Consider the following 18,040-nt stretch of genomic DNA (forward strand, 5'->3'; position numbering starts at 1 on the left):
ATGAGCCATATAAAATGGCTCTTGGCAAAATAACAGCACAAACATTTTCCAACGGATGCATAAAACAGTGGTTAAAGCAAAAGAGCACTTTCATATCTTTTAAAGACACTTTGATCGACATGGTTTGTTTTCATAAGATGAATTTGAATATTGAGGTGATCAGTGAAAGTGACTGGATGACTTATATTCCTGAGAACGAGGAAATATCGCTTTATGTCAACGATGTGATAAGAGGTGGTGGCCAAGAATTTCAATACGACTGGTTTCCAGTCCAAGAGAAGAATAATAAACATAATCTTATTTTACTTACGAAATCTGTAGATATCATTGATGCAATTCTTCATTTAGAACTGCCAGAGACGCTTCTTTAAAAGCATGATATCAATTTGTGAAACGATGTTGAAGAAATAAAATAAAATAAACAAATATGTTGTTTTATTTGTGTACACCACCACACTTACCAACGCTTCATCTTTTCTGTCAACTCAAGTTAAAACGTATAGGTTATAAATAACAAAGACATATTGCTTTTTCAATCTTTTATTGCCAAAGCTGGTATTACTAATACAAACTACATGTATCAACTAAAATAAGACAAAATAAAGTCATCATTCAACTTCTTGCAATGCACATCGAACAGTTTTAAAATGTTCTTCATTTTTCGTCCAGAACATCGGTTCATTATGTAATATACGCAATACAGCCTGCATGTATCTAAATCTGTATCCTGTATCTGACTAAAGTTCATCCAATAACGCTTCTTTAACACTTGCTCAAAATGAACTTTGTAGTGCTCTGGTCTATTACCCAGTGAATCGAAGAATTCGTCAGGTCCTCTTTTTGGAAAATAAAAGGTCACCCAATGTTTTCCTGATCCCTGGCTCGTGTCTGTATTTGAAATGACGTATTGTCACCTACGTATCTGAAGTTGATCCGCAGCACATATTGTCACAGGGTACTCTTTTAACATGTCCTTGAGTTCATAGTTATTCATTTTAAAATGTATAGGTGTTCCAATCCATAGTATCTTGGGTCATGCTTTCGCGATATTTCTTACGTCGTGGGCTGTCTAAATCATGACTCATAGTTGTGTACATTTCATCCCTATGTCGCTTCAGTTTACTATGCTTTTTTGACCGTCTTATTTCCGACCTAGCAATATCAACCGCTTCAGCTACGGGTGTCACAAGTTTTACTACGGGTAGATCTTCTGTTTTTTGTTCTTGTTTCATTGCTTCCCTTTCTTGTTCCTCTTTTAATTCGGCCATTTTTCTAAGATGAGCACCGCTACCTACTATGTAACGACCTTTATGATCTGGTCTTACGTATCCATCCCTCAAATCTTTGAAGTGTTGATACCATTTTTCGGGATTCGGTACATACGGTACCCATTTTTCTTGTTTATAATCGTATACTTCAATGGAACCCATTTCGACGTGTTGAAAGGTAAAGCACGCCAATCCTTCTTACAACGCTCATTCTTCATCATCCGATTCTTGATCGTCATCACCTTCTTTATTATGGTCCATTGAATATTCTTCTTTGCTTTCATGATCGGGCCACAAATCAACAAAAAGGTCTTTTCTAAATGCAATGGCTTGTCGAATAGATTCTTTGACAGTCATGCCGTGCTGACTTCTTAGTTGCTTAGCCGACTGTAGAATCTGCTGCTGAGTAGGATCGTTTTGTAGCTCATAAAAGTCAATTAGAAATCGGGCATAATTTTGTCTCAGTCTCTTTCTTAGTTGTGGCAGTTCGTCATTTGCAGTGCGACGGTAAGCTTCTTCAAATTTGAGCCCTTGTTCTGTATAGTTGTTAACTTTAGCTCTAAATTGTTCTTTAATAGACTGTCTGAGAGGATTCTGAAAACGCTTATCCCATATCTCACAATGTAACTGCTCTTCTTTAATCTCAACTTTTCTACGTTTACCAGGAGGTCCCTTGATCAAAGATCGTTTCTTTACAAAGCTGGTTTCATTATTCCTATTTTCTATTTCATCATAATTATCATCATCATCATCATCATCATTGTCATCACTATCCTCCTCCTCCTCAACTTCATCCTTTTCATCATTTTTGTCAGATAAGTATCCTTCTCCATTAAAATAGTCTTCTGGTTTATATTCATCATCTGTTAGTTTTCTCTTTTTTGGATTGTTTGTCTCGAAAATGTTATCACGTAAACGGTGTAATTCTAGGGTGCTCGATTTTAAGTCTATTACCAAATAACCAGGCGGTCTTGATGTCGCTCGTTCAAACCGTTTCATAAAGATGTTACTAGACGAAGGGTAAATTCTTCTTGCCAACGTAGCTACTTGCTATCTGTCAATAGGATTATTAAATAGCACTAGATACTGCGTATTCAAAGCGATATCCCTACAAGCTTTTCATTGAGGGAACAAATTTTGGGTGAGATATACGACAGATATGTTCCTGTGGTGACTGCCCTTCGTAAAGAGATCAGCAATTCTTTGATCGCATTTAGCTTCGGTCATCATGTCGTCAAAGACCAGCAGGTTCCTTTGATTGACATTTATATATTGGGGATTGTTTAAGTAGTCTGGAATACCGTGTACGAATTCGACCCCGGGAATTTCACGCCTAAGTTCATCATACAAAGGTTGCCACTGTCCAAAACACCATATGATACGCTGAGGTCTAACAAGATTTGATGATAGCAGTTTTCTTGTCCATTCAGTTTTTCCACTACCACTTGGTCCTGAAACGACCATAGAAAATGGATGTTGAAACGTCATCTTTGAAGTGTTCAATATTTGTAATGATGGTGAATAATTCCAAGTGTCGTCGTCACTCCAGTGCTTATTACGTTGATGTCTCAGCATGGCGTCGCGCCTGGAGAATGACTGGTGACATAAAGGGCACTTATTCAGTTGTGAAGCAGATGTAAAATTATTTTCATACAACAAGACACTGCTTTGTGTTCTTACAAAATTTAAATGCCATTCTTACGCTTTTAAGACATATTTTGCTGTCAGAATTATTGTCAGTAATGGTGTAGGTGTGGTGGTTGTGGAGGTATTAGAGGCAATGGTGGTGGTGGAAGTGAAGGTGGAGGCGGTGGGGGTGGTGGAGGTGGTTGAGGTGGTGGTGGTGGTGTGGTGGAGAAGTGGTGTGGTGGTGGTAGTGGTGGTGGAGTTTGAAGTGGTGGTGGAAGTTGTGGTAGTGCAATGACTGTTGCTATTTTTATAGTTGTATTTCTAGTCTTTGTGTCAATATTTCATATTCTGAATAGTTTGGGCTTCAATGATGGCTACGTCAATTTTAGGAAGAAGTTGTATGATGGATTTCCACTGCTTAAGGTAATGTTGTATTCCGATGATACTAGCAGTGTGATTTATGAAACGTCTCAAATCCACCAGGATTTCACTATCTCTGTTGCAGACAGAAATATATACGTTTTGCTGTATCTCGAACTGCTTCATGTAGTGGCAGACAGTCTGGTTTTCATTTACTTTTATTTCATAATCTACGTATGAAGTTGAATTCGTAGTCGCAAAGGCTAAAGCGAATGGCAATGTGCATACAATAAGAATAATCGTGCATATGATAATTGCTTTTTGTCGTTTGATGATGACATTTGACTGACGAGAGTTTTCCATACTGTAAGCTTTGACGTCTGAAGTCAGACTGATTTGACTGACTAAAGCGTGCTTTAATATACAGGTTGCGAAGAACCTCGTTTTCAAAGCAAGGCTAATGTAAAAGGGAGTGATTTCATTGGCTGGTTAAAAATAGACATTCCAGTTTAGAACAGCTTTGAACCAAACTATCGCACAAATGACTGACAAGTTTAAACAAGTAAGCTAGCCTTTCTTTGAGGAATAAATCATTTGAACCAATCAGAATGCGTCATATCGCTAGCCAATCAGAGCAATGCTATAAGCTATACTGACTAATCAGAACGTTGCTTTGGCTCTATTTATTATATTTCTCCCTGTATATTCATTTTGGATATCAAAGTGTAAGGATCAGGTAAGCTTACTTTGGCGTATTTCTCGCATGAGTGATTTGACTTCTGGTTTAAATTAATGTCTTATAGCACTCATCGAGGCCTTTCGTTAGATACCCTACACGCCTAGCTTTAGTTCAATTATGAAGGAGTTAGCCGAGTTTTAACGCTTGGGTGATTTTGGCTCATTATTCGATCCCTTTGGAAATACGATTATCAAAGTGTACATTTTCCGAATCTTCTTGACGAGACTTTTCCTACGATACCTCACTTGACCAGGTTCGAGTCTAGGAACGCGCAGAAAATGTGAATTTTACGCGTGATTGATTCACTTTCGGTTTGAGTGTATCATCTTATAGTACTCATCGAGACCTTCGGTTATATATCCAACATGACTAGGTTATCTTTAATAATAAAGGCGTGAAGCCGGGTGTTTCCGGATGAATGATTCCGGTTTTAACCACAATATCTGGAAAACGAATAGAGATAGACTCATAATGGTACATATTTTCCGACCCTACTCGAAAAGATCTTTCTAAAGGTTTCGGTCCCGAGCCTGTACGATGATTTTGAAATTTAATGACTTCATTTCCGTTTGGCACTAGGTTATGAAAGTGTACCCCATAGGCTTTTCAAAAATGTCAGATACCCAAAATGTAAAAATGGACCCTAAAATGCCTTATTTTATTTAATGAAATGGTAATAGACATAAGCTGTTTAAATTTGTATGTTTAAAAAGTGACTTATTTATCTTCTCATTTTATGTATAAAAGACCAAAATAGGCCAGATTTCAAGCATTAAACGCAACAGTAAAAAGCAATGACAAAAAATATATAGAAATAGTAACTTGGTTCACAAATATCTTTATAACGCATTAAAAACGGACCATTGACTTTCAATGGGGACAAAAACTTCTTTTCATCTTTTGTCCGAAAAAGTTCATCTCTCGGTCACGATATAAAAGGGTCATTAAATTTCAATGGGACAAAGGTATCTTTTCATCTTTTATCGGAAAAAGTTAATCTCTGGATGACGGCACAAAAGGGTCATTGAATTTCAGTGGGACAAAGAATTATTTTCATCTTTTGTAAACCACAGCAGCTGTGCGTGATTTTGAGTAATGAGCATCAATAATTAAAACTATTTTTAGTAACGAGGACAAAGGACTTTTGTTGAAAATAGTTCCGCTAGGTATTGTTTGCCTAGACAGAGCGGCGCTCGTACTTTATGGTCAATAGTTTTGAATAGACAAAGAATCTTTTCATCTAGGGTTAAGGGAATATTCAGTTTGAATGGGACAAAAACTTTTTGATGGATATTAATGGTGCAGGTGAATAGTGGAATTAAAGAATAGATGATCATGAGTGACGCACGCGTAATGTTTACTAAAATTAGAGTTGAGCATGCGCATTTAGAACTAATATATTTGCCACTAGAGTCATTTAGTTACAGTAGTTTGAGGATTGAACATATATGAAAAGCAAGTTCCTACTTTATTTTATTCATGCATTTTATTTTAAGAAGACTCGTTTCAATTAATCAATATTGTGTAAGTATATAATTCTTTCCATTAAAGAAGTAGAATAACTATTTTGTTAAGTGTTTTATATCAGTAATGGAAAAATCTATATAATTAATTATTGATAATGTAGCATTTAAACTGATTTTCTGGTATATTTTTCTTTCACTTCACGTTATCTCCCCGTCTAGGGCTGAGTACCTGACCCTCAATGTGCGCGATCACGCCCTAAATAGGTATATAAGTCAGCTCTATATACTTCAGGGAGATATAAATAGCAGAGTGAGGTCATTCCTAAACATTTCTCATAAATACGTTATTCTAAAATTAGAATTCAAAATGGCCGCCGCGCATGTGCAGTGAATTCGCTTCTTATATGCAAATGAGTTACTATATATAGTAACTAGGTCACCTGTTATAAATACCACTAATATAAGTTTTGCCGACAATTTGTTCTTAAACGAATGAAATATCATATATTAGACTGTTGAAAAGTGTAAGTTTGCCGGATTTTAAGGGAGATGCATATGAGAGGGTTGGGGCACCGGGACCGAATCCCTTTAAATACGCCTACGAGAGTGAACAGTGACTTGGATCATGTTAACTTGGTATCAGGTAGAAAATATTCAGTAATTGCATCCGAGTTAAGCTATGACAGATTGTGACCACACTTGTAACCTAGTGGCTTACTTCAAAATAACAGAGTTTCATCATTACGGAACGCTTCTAGATATCGTATGAGAAAAAAAACATTAATTCGTTTTTCATGAAAACCTTGATCTTCCTTAGTAAGTAATATCTACAAGTACGTTATGATTCCAACCCCCGAAGAAATGAAATGTCAATAGGCCTACATGCGAAAAGTAGTTTTATCATATTATATTCCATGTCATTTTGTCCGCCAAGTGATCATTTTAAATTAATATTTCGAAAGATTGTACACGTACTTAAAACAGAACAGGCCAGTAGGATTTTAACTAACTAGTATTAAATATAAAACTTTCTCTTTGGTTTAAATTTATTTCCTCTTTTTCTGATTTACATATACACTTATATGTGTGACAACAGATAAGAATTGTTCTTTTAATTTAAAATGATATTTCTCCTGCCCAAAATGTCAGTGCAACATTCAGTTTAAGAGCGAATTTACATTTTAAAAAATGCAATATTATTTTAGTATGCATATATAAATATACAACACATCTTGCAAAGACAGGCTTCCTTCCAGTTACAGCATTAAACATCATGGATGGTCATTACTTTATTTCTTTTATTTATTTCTGCCATTTAATAGATTGGACATGCACGTTACGTTAACAGGTAGGAGCCTCTTCTTTTTCCGTACAAGTATAGGGTTGTAATGTAGGGAAAAAGCATGTTTTTTCATGTTATAACATCTGCAGAATCCCGAGGGAATGGTTGGTACCCGAGCCCGTTGGGGCGAGGGTACCAACATTTCCCGAGGGATTCTGAAGATGTTACAACACGAAAAGAACATGCGCTAACGCTATTCTAGCATAAACGCGTAAAAATCAGGTACGTCGTTAAATTTCCATCAAATGCGCGGTAAAGTCTACGTTGTTTTGTCACGTTGACGTCATTTCATTTTGAATTACCCGTTTTGGGGCCGTAATGCGTTTACGCTCTGCCACGGAACGTGCATATATAAAAAGGTGTTATAACAGCACGCGAGCGCCAGAATCTTTCTGTTAACACACATTTTATCTCCTGTTAAAACACCTCCGAAAAGTGACAATAACAGCAGTTTTATGCTAGAATATTTTCTATAAGGTGGCTGGTGGGAATACTGTAAAATCTGGTAAATAAGCGTATACGCTTTTAATAATTTTAATGACACTTTTATGCGCCTATTTTTGATATGCGCTTATACTTAAGCCAAAACTATGCGCTTATATTCGATATGCGCTTATAGACAAGCCGTGTGCGCCTATTTGTGATATATGTGGTGGACGGATAGCTCAGTGGTTTGCACACTGGCCTTCCAATCCTGAGGTCGAGGGTTCGATCCCCAGCAACTACTCGGGAATTTTCAGAAACGCTTTTCAGTGTTTCCCACCCAACTAGAGGTGTACTGGTCAGGAACCCAGGTAATCCTTGCGTGTATAAGTGCTATACACTGGGAACGTTAAAAAACCAGGTTGTCTATTCGCAACGAGCCGGATAAGTTAGCCGGACAAGCCTGTATCTGATTTCTGATCTCTCTGTCATGGGGGCTTTGTCTCACTCTGTCCCTCTGGTCAGATCGCTCTCTAGTAGAGGATGAATTATGCGCCCTGTGTGGCTACATTTGAACTATGTAAAGCGCCTTTGAACGTGAAATTGATCATGAAAAGGGCGCTATATAAATCTGGTATAATAATGATAATATAATATTAAGAATATTGACAGTGCTTACCATTGTTGAGAAAACGAAAGTAAAACATGGTCATGGACGTGCGCAGTGAACCACTTCCTTTTATTGCATACAGTATTTAGACATAAGGAAAGCATAAATTTCCAAAAAAATGTTCAATCTCTCGAAATATTCAATAATTGTTCAACACTAAGATTGTAGCATTTTATCCATAGTCTTTTCAAGATTTACAAAAGAATGACAAACTGTTATGACAACGCAAACAACTTTTCTGGTATTCAAAGCTTTACTTTCATTTACTGAACATTTTCTGTTCAAAAAGCATGATTATCGACTTATCGTAAACAATTATCGTTTTATCAGACAAAAGACGTTAAAATCTTTTAACACCTATCGGCTACTCAACAGGTAAGAACACTTGTCACCTGTATTTATAATAATCAATTATCACTGTATGATACCGTTAATTACGTCTTTTTTTGCTAGTAATCGGATATGCGCCTACTTTCGAGACAAAATTATTGTAAGAGCATGACATGCGCTTATTATCCCATACGGAATAATGGTTAGGCCGTATACGCTTACTTTTGATATGCGCTTATATTCGAATATGCGCTTATTTACCAGATTCTACAGTATTTTATTTTATGCTAACTAATGAAATACTGTATTCTATCAGTTAAATATTTTCATATCTCATCGATCACACTGTGAAAATATTAAATCTATATTTTCACACTGTGAGAGATATGAGCTCCGCCCCCTCATACATTGTGTATGAATTTTAAATTATTTGCTTAAAACAGGATGAAAATTATAGTCGCTTTTTGTTCTTTATAATATATTTCTCGATTCAAATTATTTTACTTAAAGAGAATTTCATACCGTTATGCAGCAAAATATAAAACAAAATGGAACTTTATGTTACATGCGTCTTTATAACGTCACAGCACGTCTGACGACATGTCTGTTTACGCGCGTCTGTTTCCCGCGCTGAGATTAAAACAAATGCATTTCTTAACGTAATTGAGCATAAAATAAAAAGATATATACTTTAAATATAAATACAATTTATAAGTACCGGTAGATTTAAGTTGATTCTTTGACACCTACAAAATATTTATAAACAATCAAACAGCATGATTCCCCACAGAAAAAAATATTACAGAACCAGGATTAAGTGCGGTATAAATGAAAAACAATACCGTGGACCGTATTTGTGTAGCACAGTTGCAAGTCTGTATAAATAAATTGTACTCACTGTGATTCTGGCATTCTCTCGAAGTCAACATAAATATCCAACAGTGCTCCGCCGACGATGAAACCTAACATGGGTCCTAGCATCTGACACAGACCGATCATTGCTGTAAATACATCACCTTATAAAGAATTGTAATAGAGATACCGACGTCCCCAACCTTTTACTGCATTTTGCAAAAATAAAATATGCCCTTAACTTGATTTGTGCATATTTGACTTTTAAGGAACAAAAATCAAACCTTGCACATCCTGAGGGCCTGGACTTAAGACACATCTTACAAATCTCATCAGTCAGAAACGCGGAAAAAATTATCAGAATGTTTTGCAAGAATACATATTTGTCAGTGAGTCCAATTTCTGCCGCTGCTTTTTTTTTATCTATATGTGTTTTCTCTCCTTTAAAGAATAATCCATAATCAGTTAATATTATGAGACTTCCATGTATTCAACAGAACATATATGCTTCTAACCCTAAATGATATCCCGGATAGACGAATGCAGCTCATCTCTATGGCCCCTTTTCCTCCAAAAATGGCGGGTGACAATAACCATACTAAGCTAAATGTATCTATATCAGCTACATACTTCTTTCCAGCATCCGTCTGTCATATATCTCTATGTCTGTATATATGTCTATTTCTACGGATTTATGTCTGTGTCTATGTGTCTATGTCTGTGTACAGGTCCATGTTTATCTGTTTGTCTCTGTGTCTATTTTTTGTGTTTATATCTACAGTCAAACCTGTGAACAAAGACCACTCTTCGGAACAAGCAAAAGTGGTCTTTGTTCACAGATGGTCTTTATTCGGGGGGAAGGGTCACTTCTCAGTTAGCCATTATCATGCTGATAAAAAGTATTTTTACAGCTTCTTGCATTCTTTATGTTCTATGTATTAATTTTTTTAATCAAGCAGTAATTATTATGTTTGTTACAAGGCTAAAGTGGTGAAAATTCGGCGGAGTTCAAATATTTTCAAGCCGGAACGGTCCAGCTTGGTCGTTATTGGGGGGCAAATATGACCCTTGGGAATCAATTTGGCCGGTCGCTGGTCGCGGTCGCCAGGTGGTCGCTATTCACGGCCTTTTCATGAACATTTTTTCTATGGGGGGACCAGAGACCGGTCGTTGTCGACAGGTGGTCGCTATTCACGGGTGGTCGCTAGCACAAGTTTGACTGTATTTCTATATGTCTATGTCAGTGCTTGTGCGATTATGTTTGTGTCTATGTCTGTGTCTGTACCTCTTTTTCCGTGTCTATGTGTCTATGTCTGTTTCTGTGTGTCTATGTTTGTGTCTATGTCTGTGTCTATGAGTTTATGTCTGTGTCTGTGAGTTCATATCTATGTCTATGTCTGCGTCTATGCCTCTTAGTCCGTGTTCATTTTTGTATGTCTGTGTATGAGTTTATGCAGACTAAAGAGTCCTATATGCAGACAGGTACATATATTAAGGGGATATATGCAGCAGGTGCATAGACAAAAGGGGATATATACAGCCAGGTACATAGACCAAGGCGATATATGCAGCCAGGTACACAGACTAAGGCAATATATGCAGCCAGGTACATAGACCAAGGCGATATATGCAGCCAGGTACATAGACTAAGGCGATATATGCAGCCAGGTACATAGACCAAGGCGATATATGCAGCCAGGTACATAGACAAAGGGGATATAATTATACAGCCACGTATATAGACTAAGGCAATATATGCAGCCAGGTACATAGACCAAGGCGATATATGCAGCCAGGTACATAGACCAAGGCGATATATACAGCCAGGTGCATAGACTATGGCAATATATGCAGCCAGGTACAAAGACAAAAGAGGATATTATACAGCCAGGTACATAGACTAAGGCGATATATGCAGCCGGGTACATAGACAAAAGGCGATATATACAGCCAGGTACATAGACTAAGGCGATATATGCAGCCAGGTACATAGACAAAAGGCGATATATACAGCCAGGTACATAGACTAAGGGGATGAATGCAGTCAGGTACATAGACTAAGGGATTTATGCAGCCCGGCGCATAGACTTAGGGGATATATGATGCCAGGCACATAGACTAAGGGGATACCTGCAACCATGTACGTAGACATTGAGGATAATTATGTACAGTCAGGTGCATATATTCAAGGGATGTATGTATCCAGTTACATAGACTAAGTGGACATTTGTAGCCAGTTACATATACTAAGGGGATATATACAGCCAGGTACATAGACTTAGACAAATATGGAGACCAAGGTGATATATGTAGCCAGATACATAGACCGAGGGGATATATGTAACCATGTTCATAGACTAAGGGGATATAGGCAGACATCAGAAAAAGTAGTTTAATGTTGTTGTTTTTTCTATTTTAACCTCTGGCAGCGCATAAAATCAGTCAAGCATTTGAACAAATTTGAGAGAAGACTTTACGAGGGAGCTACAGATCAAGTTTAGTGACATTCAATCAAGCAGTTCATGAGAAAAAAACGTTTAATGCTTTGGTTATTTTTCTTAAAAATTTCTACTTTTAGCTCTGGTAGCCTCTTAAATCAGTCAAGCGGAACCATTTGAAAAAGTTTGACAGAGAACCATAAAAGAATTCTACAGACCGCATTTGGTGATGATACATCAAGCAGTTCATGAAAAGAAGTCGTTTAAATGTGTTTTTGTTCTACATTTCAGATCTGGTGGCCCCTAAAATCAGTCGAGCAGAACCATTTGAATAAAATTGAGAGCACCTTACAAGGATGCTACAGACCAACTTTAGTGATGACCCATCCAGCGGTTTATGAGGACCCATCCAGCGACATTTATCCAGATAACGTAGAATGAAGCCTAGACTCGGTATACGGAAATGAAAATCGTTTTACAAATGAATGGTAACCTGTGAGTGAATTTATTGAAACGGCAATTTCACTCTCTTTCTAAAGATAAAATATGATATTAAAACGTTTTAAAACACGTGACGTTAAATAACTTCAAATAACGTCTAAAAATCAGCGAGTTATATGCGGACCTCTTTAATCATGGGCAAATATCTCAAAAACAAACACATGGACCTATACATTTTATTTCACCATATTATAGACCATATCTTCATTTAGGACGGAGAAGTTTTATCAAAATCTACATTGTTGAAAAAATTCTATTAGCGAAAATGTTGTAAAAATTGCGATAGATTCACATAGACACACGTTACGAAAACTTTGTGAGGTCCCAATTTTTCAAATTGATATAGCAATAAAAATTCAAGTACACTACCCCTTTTTATTTGCCAAAATCTCTTAGTATATTCTAATGTAATGTAGTGGATAAAAAAAAACAAACACGCAGTCAATTTACAATTTACTCATATTCCATCGTTTCGGCTTCATGCCTTCTTCAGGGAATAATAATAACATTTTTTTATGTTCTAATGTAGAAATTTTTATCCAAACATGCAGAATTACATTAAAGTATTTTTATATTTTAGCTCCCGCGGCCCCTAAAAGGGGTCCATGAGAACCATCTGAACAAACTTGATAGTTGAGGACCATGTCAAGATGCTACTGACTATATTTGGTCTAATTCTGACCGGTACGCCGGACGCAAAACAAATATAACGGGCGAAGAACGATGGACGACGGAGGCTGGACCATCCATCTATTATAATAGCTACCCCTGAACAAAGTTAGGTGAACTAAAATGCACGTTTCGTGCGTGCACAATACATGTTTTCATACATCTGAAAAGTCACGCAGTACTAGAATTGATCTTTTGCTCTGTGTTAACAAGGTAATACAAATATTGTTGAAATTCAGTCATGAACATCATATTCATAAACGAAAAACTTTGCGTTAGAAGATTTGTTTAGTACATATGCGAACGAATTCATATATTTTTCTACTTACAGATATATACGGGTGATGTAGCCGCTGTTACACTGTCGTCTATAAATGAGTATCCGACTGTTATTAATGTTGATCCACCGAGGCCGTGCATCAACTGGCCAATCAGAAGCAAGGTCAGGAAACTTGATAAAGTCCAATCGCCCTCTGAGCATTGTGTGGAAATTTCTTAAAGGGAAATACATTTACTGCAGTAGTCATTAGTGTAACGCATTTACATTTAAAATATGGACAAGTTATCTTTAAATATATTTAAAGGGCAAGGAAAGGCTGATAAAAAGTTAATTTCATATGAAAGCCATCCTCAAGCCTTTCATAAAAAAAAACCTAAAAGAATTTTTAAATTCGGACCATTATTGAAAACGTTATGGCAACTTGAAATTTCAGAAAATGACTGATCATGGAGGCAGCCATTTTAGTGCGTTTATGACGTCATTTACACACTGTTAAATCCTTTATTTAGCAAATAACATTTTAAATAGCTTAATTCCATATGTTTCTTGCGTGTAAAATATAAAACATGGTGATTTCATTCATAATAACTGAAAAAAGTAGATACATTATTTTACAGAAATACGTAAATACAGTTCAAATATGTATCTAGAAGTTCTATAAATAATATTGTTTTCGTTGCCTTGGAAACAAAGTGGCCGCCATTTTGATCAAATATTTAAATGCTCATAACTTTCTCATATTTAAGCCGATTTTAAAAATTCTTACACTTCTTAAAAGGTTTTAAGAATTCCTAGAAGACGGAATCAACATAAGAAAAATATTGCCTTTCTCTTTAACATTTAATTACTGCAATGAATGAGCGACAGATCCAGACCACTTGTGAAGTGGATGGACCTGAAGTTCAATATTACTGATGTGATTGTCGTATCGAGTAAATTCTAAAATACGGTGTGATATTTACATGGCAAAATTAAGTAAGAGCTGAATAAAAAAAAGACAGTCATGATGACCTTAGATCGCTCACCTGAGTAATATGAGCTACATGTTTCAAATGTCAAACTGATGCTAAAATATTAAAAAGTAGGTCATATTCATGGTCACTGAAAGTTAGTGTTAAGTTCGGTGTGCAAAATTGTACATGTCATCCAAATTTCAAGGCTGTATCTTAAAAAACAACAAGAAAGTAGGTCAGTAGGTCAAGGTCACAGTCAAGTGACCCCTAATTTCTTGGGGTCATTAGGAAATTATAATTAAACAGTCTAGGAAATAATTTCAAATAATTTTTAAGTATTTTTTCCTATTTAACTCATATAAAAATCTCCCCCAGGGCGGTGCCTCTTTTCACCACAAGGGCAAAATTTGAACAGTATTGTTAGAGAACCACTAGGCAATGCTACATACCAAATATCAAAGGCCAATGCCTTGAACTTTCAGACTAGAAGATTTTTAAAGTTCTTTCCTATATAAGTCTATGTAAACCTTTGGACCCCTAGGGCCCCTACCCCTTTTCACCCAAGGGACATAATTTGAACACTTTTGGTAGAGAACCACTAGGCAATGCAACACACCAAATATCAAAAGCCTAGGTCTTGTGGTTTCAGACAAGAAGATTTTTAAAGTTTTTTCCTATATAAGTCTTTATAAAAATTGGGACCTCCGGGGCCTGGCCTCTTTTCACCTCGGGGTAATAATTTGAACACTTTTGGTAGAGGACCACAAGGCAATGATACATACCAAATATCAAAGGCCTAGGTCTTGTGGTTTCAGACAAGAATATTTTTTAAGTTTTTTTCCTATATAAGCCTATGTAAAACTTGGGACCCCCGGGGCGGGGCCTCTTTTCACCTCAGGGGCATAATTGGAACAATCTTCATAGAGGACCATTAGATAATGTCACATGCCAAATATCAAGGCTTTACACTTTGCGGTTTTGGACAAGAAGATTTTTTAAGTTTTTCTTTTCAGTTGCTATGACAACCAGAGTTCTGTGTGGAATTCAATTCTTGAACACTTTTTGAAAGGGACCACCCAAGGAACATCAAGGCCAAGTTTCATCAACTTTCGCCAAATGGTTTCAGATGAGATGTTGTTTAAAGGAAAGTGTGGACGGACGGACGACGGACGGTGAGCGATCACAATAGCTCATCCCGAGCACTTTGTGCTCAGGTGAGCTAAAAACAAGAAAGTTGGTCAGTAGGTCACATTCATGGTCACTGAAAGTCAGTATTAAGATCACCGTGCAAAACTATACATGTCATCTAATTTTCAAGGATGTATCTTAAAAATAAAAGAAAGTAGGTCAGTAGGTCAAGGTCAAGTGGCCCCTAATAACTTGGGATCATCAGGTTATTAAAATTTAACAGTCTAGAAAATATGATCTGATAATTTTTAAGTAGTTTTTCCTAAATAACTTATGAATTATACATATAACAAGTGACCCCCGGGGCGAGGCCTCATTTCATCCCAGGGACATAATTCAAACAATCTTGTTAGAGATCAACTAGGCAATGATATATACCAAATATCAAAGGCCTAGATCTTGAACATTCAGACAAGAAGATTTTTATTTTTTTTTCCTATATAAGTCTATGTAAAACTTGGGATCCCCTAGGCGGGGCCTCTTTTCAACTAAGGAGCATAATTTAAATAATCTTAGTAGAGGACCACTAGGCAATGCAACATACCAAATATCAAAAGCCTGGGCCTTCTAGTTTCAGACAAGAAGATTTTTAAAGTTTTTCCTATACAAGTCTATATAAACCATGTGACCGGGGCCTGGGCGCGGCCATATTTGACCCTAGGGTGATAATTTGAACATATTTGGTAGAGGGCTATTAAATGATGCTACATACCAAATATCAAAGCACAAGGCCCTGAGGTTTTGGACAAGAATTTTTTTTAAAGTTTTTCCCTATATAAGTCTATCTAAACCATGTGCCCCCGGGGCGGGGCCATATTTGACCCTAGGGGGGATGATTTGAACAAACTTGGTAGAGAACCACTAGATGATGCTACATTACAAATATCAAAGCTCTAGGCTTTGTGGTTTTGGACAAGAAGATTTTCAAAGTTTTTCCCTATATAAGTCTACGTAAACATGTGGCCCTCGGGGCGGGGCCATATTTAACCCTAGGGAGGCGTAATTGGAACAAACTTGGTAGAGAACCACTAGATGATGGTACATTACAAATATCAAAGCCCTAGGCCCTGAGGTTTTGGACAAGAAGACTTTCAAATTTTGTCCCTATACTCTATATAAACCATGTGACCCCCAGGGCGGAGGCATATTTGACCCTAGGGAAATAATTTGAACAATCTTGGTAGAGGACCACTAGATGATGCTACATTACAAATATCAAAGTCCTAGGCCCTGTGTTTTTGGACAAAAAGACTTTCAAAGTTTGTCCCTATACTCTATATAAACCATGTGATCACCAGGGCGGAGCCATATTTGACCATAGGGAAATAATTTGAATAATCTTGGTAGAGGACCACTAGATGATGCTACATACCAAATATCAAAGCCCTAGGCCCCGTGGTTTCGGACAAGAAGATTTTCAAAGTTTTTCCCTATATAAATCTATGTAAACCATTCGACCCCCTCACCCATCCCAGGGCGAGGCCATATTTGACCCTAGACCCTATCTGAACAAACTTGGTAGAGGACCATTAGATGATGCTACATACCAAATATCAAAGCCCTAGCTACTGAGGTTTTGGACAAGAAGATTTTTAAAGATTTTCTTTCGGTTGCCATGGCAACCAGAGTTCTGTATGGAATTTATTTCTTTGACTAAATTTAATGAGGATCTTGCAAGGAACATTCCTGTGAAGTTTCATCAAAATTGGTCTGGTGGTTAAGGCTGGGAGGTGTTGACGGACGACGGACAGACGACGACGGACGCCGGACAATCACTGACCACAAAAGCTCACCCTTGAGCACTTTGCGCTCAAATGAGCTAAAAAAATGACAAGACGCAATGCTTCATAATAACCAGCTTTACCGGGAAAATATTTTGCCTACATGCGATAGGTTTCAAACTGTCTGCACTTGCGCTGTAATAAAATAAAATGTCAAATAATTTAAGTTTAATACGTTATTTTGTAGTTTCCATGATTTAACACAGTGATTTAGTTTTTGACCTCATGTAACCCAGTTTTTAACTTAACCTGGACCTGTTACAGGCTAACATACTGTCAACATATTAAGACGATCAAACTGAAAAATGTGACCTTTAGAGTACTAACAAGGTATTCGTATGAATTAATCTGGCGACCTAGTTTTTTACCTTAGATAATATAATTTTAAACTTGACCTAGATTTCGTATAGATAAACATTCTGAGAAAGTTTTAAGTAGATCAAACAGAAAATGTGGCCTCTGAGTATTAACAAAGACTTTTCTGTGATTTGATCTAGTGATCTAGTTTCTGACCTCAGGACATACATTTTGACAGTCTCATAAAATTAGGTAGAAAATGTGGCCTCTATCATGTTTAAAAGGTTTTTGTAGTAATTGACCTAGTGACCAAGTTTTTGAGCCCAAATAAACCAGTAACTGATCCCTGTGAGATTTTGTTAAGGGTTATATTCTTCTAAAGTTTCATTAAGTTTGGGGGGGGGATGTGATCTCTAGAGTGTTTACAGTTAAATTGTTGACGACGTGCGACGGGACGCACATTACACGACGACGCACGACGGACGCAGTGTGATCACAAAAGCTCATCTTGGGCACTTTGTCTCAAAGTAGGCGATGTACAACAGACGGTGAAACCACGACAAACAGAAGTCTGCGGTAGACTCTAGGCGACGTTTGATTTATGCTTGATTAAAATATGATTTTATTTAGTATCAAATATTGAAGTTAATTCTTGAAGTAACATAAGTGAGTTTAGGATAAAATTAAGGTTCTCATTTAGTTTAAATACGTATATGTGTGTCATTTTTTAGGTACTCAAGAATTTCCATTTTGGTTAATTATTTTGTGAGAAGTGTACTTGGTTTAAAACAGAAACATATGTTACAGAATCTGTCCAGACAAGCGCAACTTGCAAAAATAAGCTGGATGTTAAC

General features: G+C 36.8%; 1 protein-coding gene across 2 annotated transcripts in view; it reads right to left on the bottom strand.

The window, feature by feature from the left end:
- The window catches only part of LOC123524464 (solute carrier organic anion transporter family member 4C1-like), a 112,844-nt gene that overhangs the window by 69,951 nt on the left and 24,853 nt on the right, over positions 1-18,040 (bottom strand). For both annotated transcript variants that reach the window (XM_045302674.2, XM_045302673.2), the window contains exons 4-5: positions 13,017-13,181; positions 9,126-9,228 (exon numbers count right to left, since the gene is read on the bottom strand). In XM_045302674.2, coding sequence (XP_045158609.2) covers positions 9,126-9,228; positions 13,017-13,181 — 268 coding nt within the window. The remainder of the gene's footprint in view (positions 1-9,125; positions 9,229-13,016; positions 13,182-18,040) is intronic.

The sequence above is a fragment of the Mercenaria mercenaria genome, chromosome 3, assembly GCF_021730395.1.
Source record: "Mercenaria mercenaria strain notata chromosome 3, MADL_Memer_1, whole genome shotgun sequence".
In the NCBI taxonomy this organism is placed as follows: Eukaryota; Metazoa; Mollusca; class Bivalvia; order Venerida; family Veneridae; genus Mercenaria; species Mercenaria mercenaria.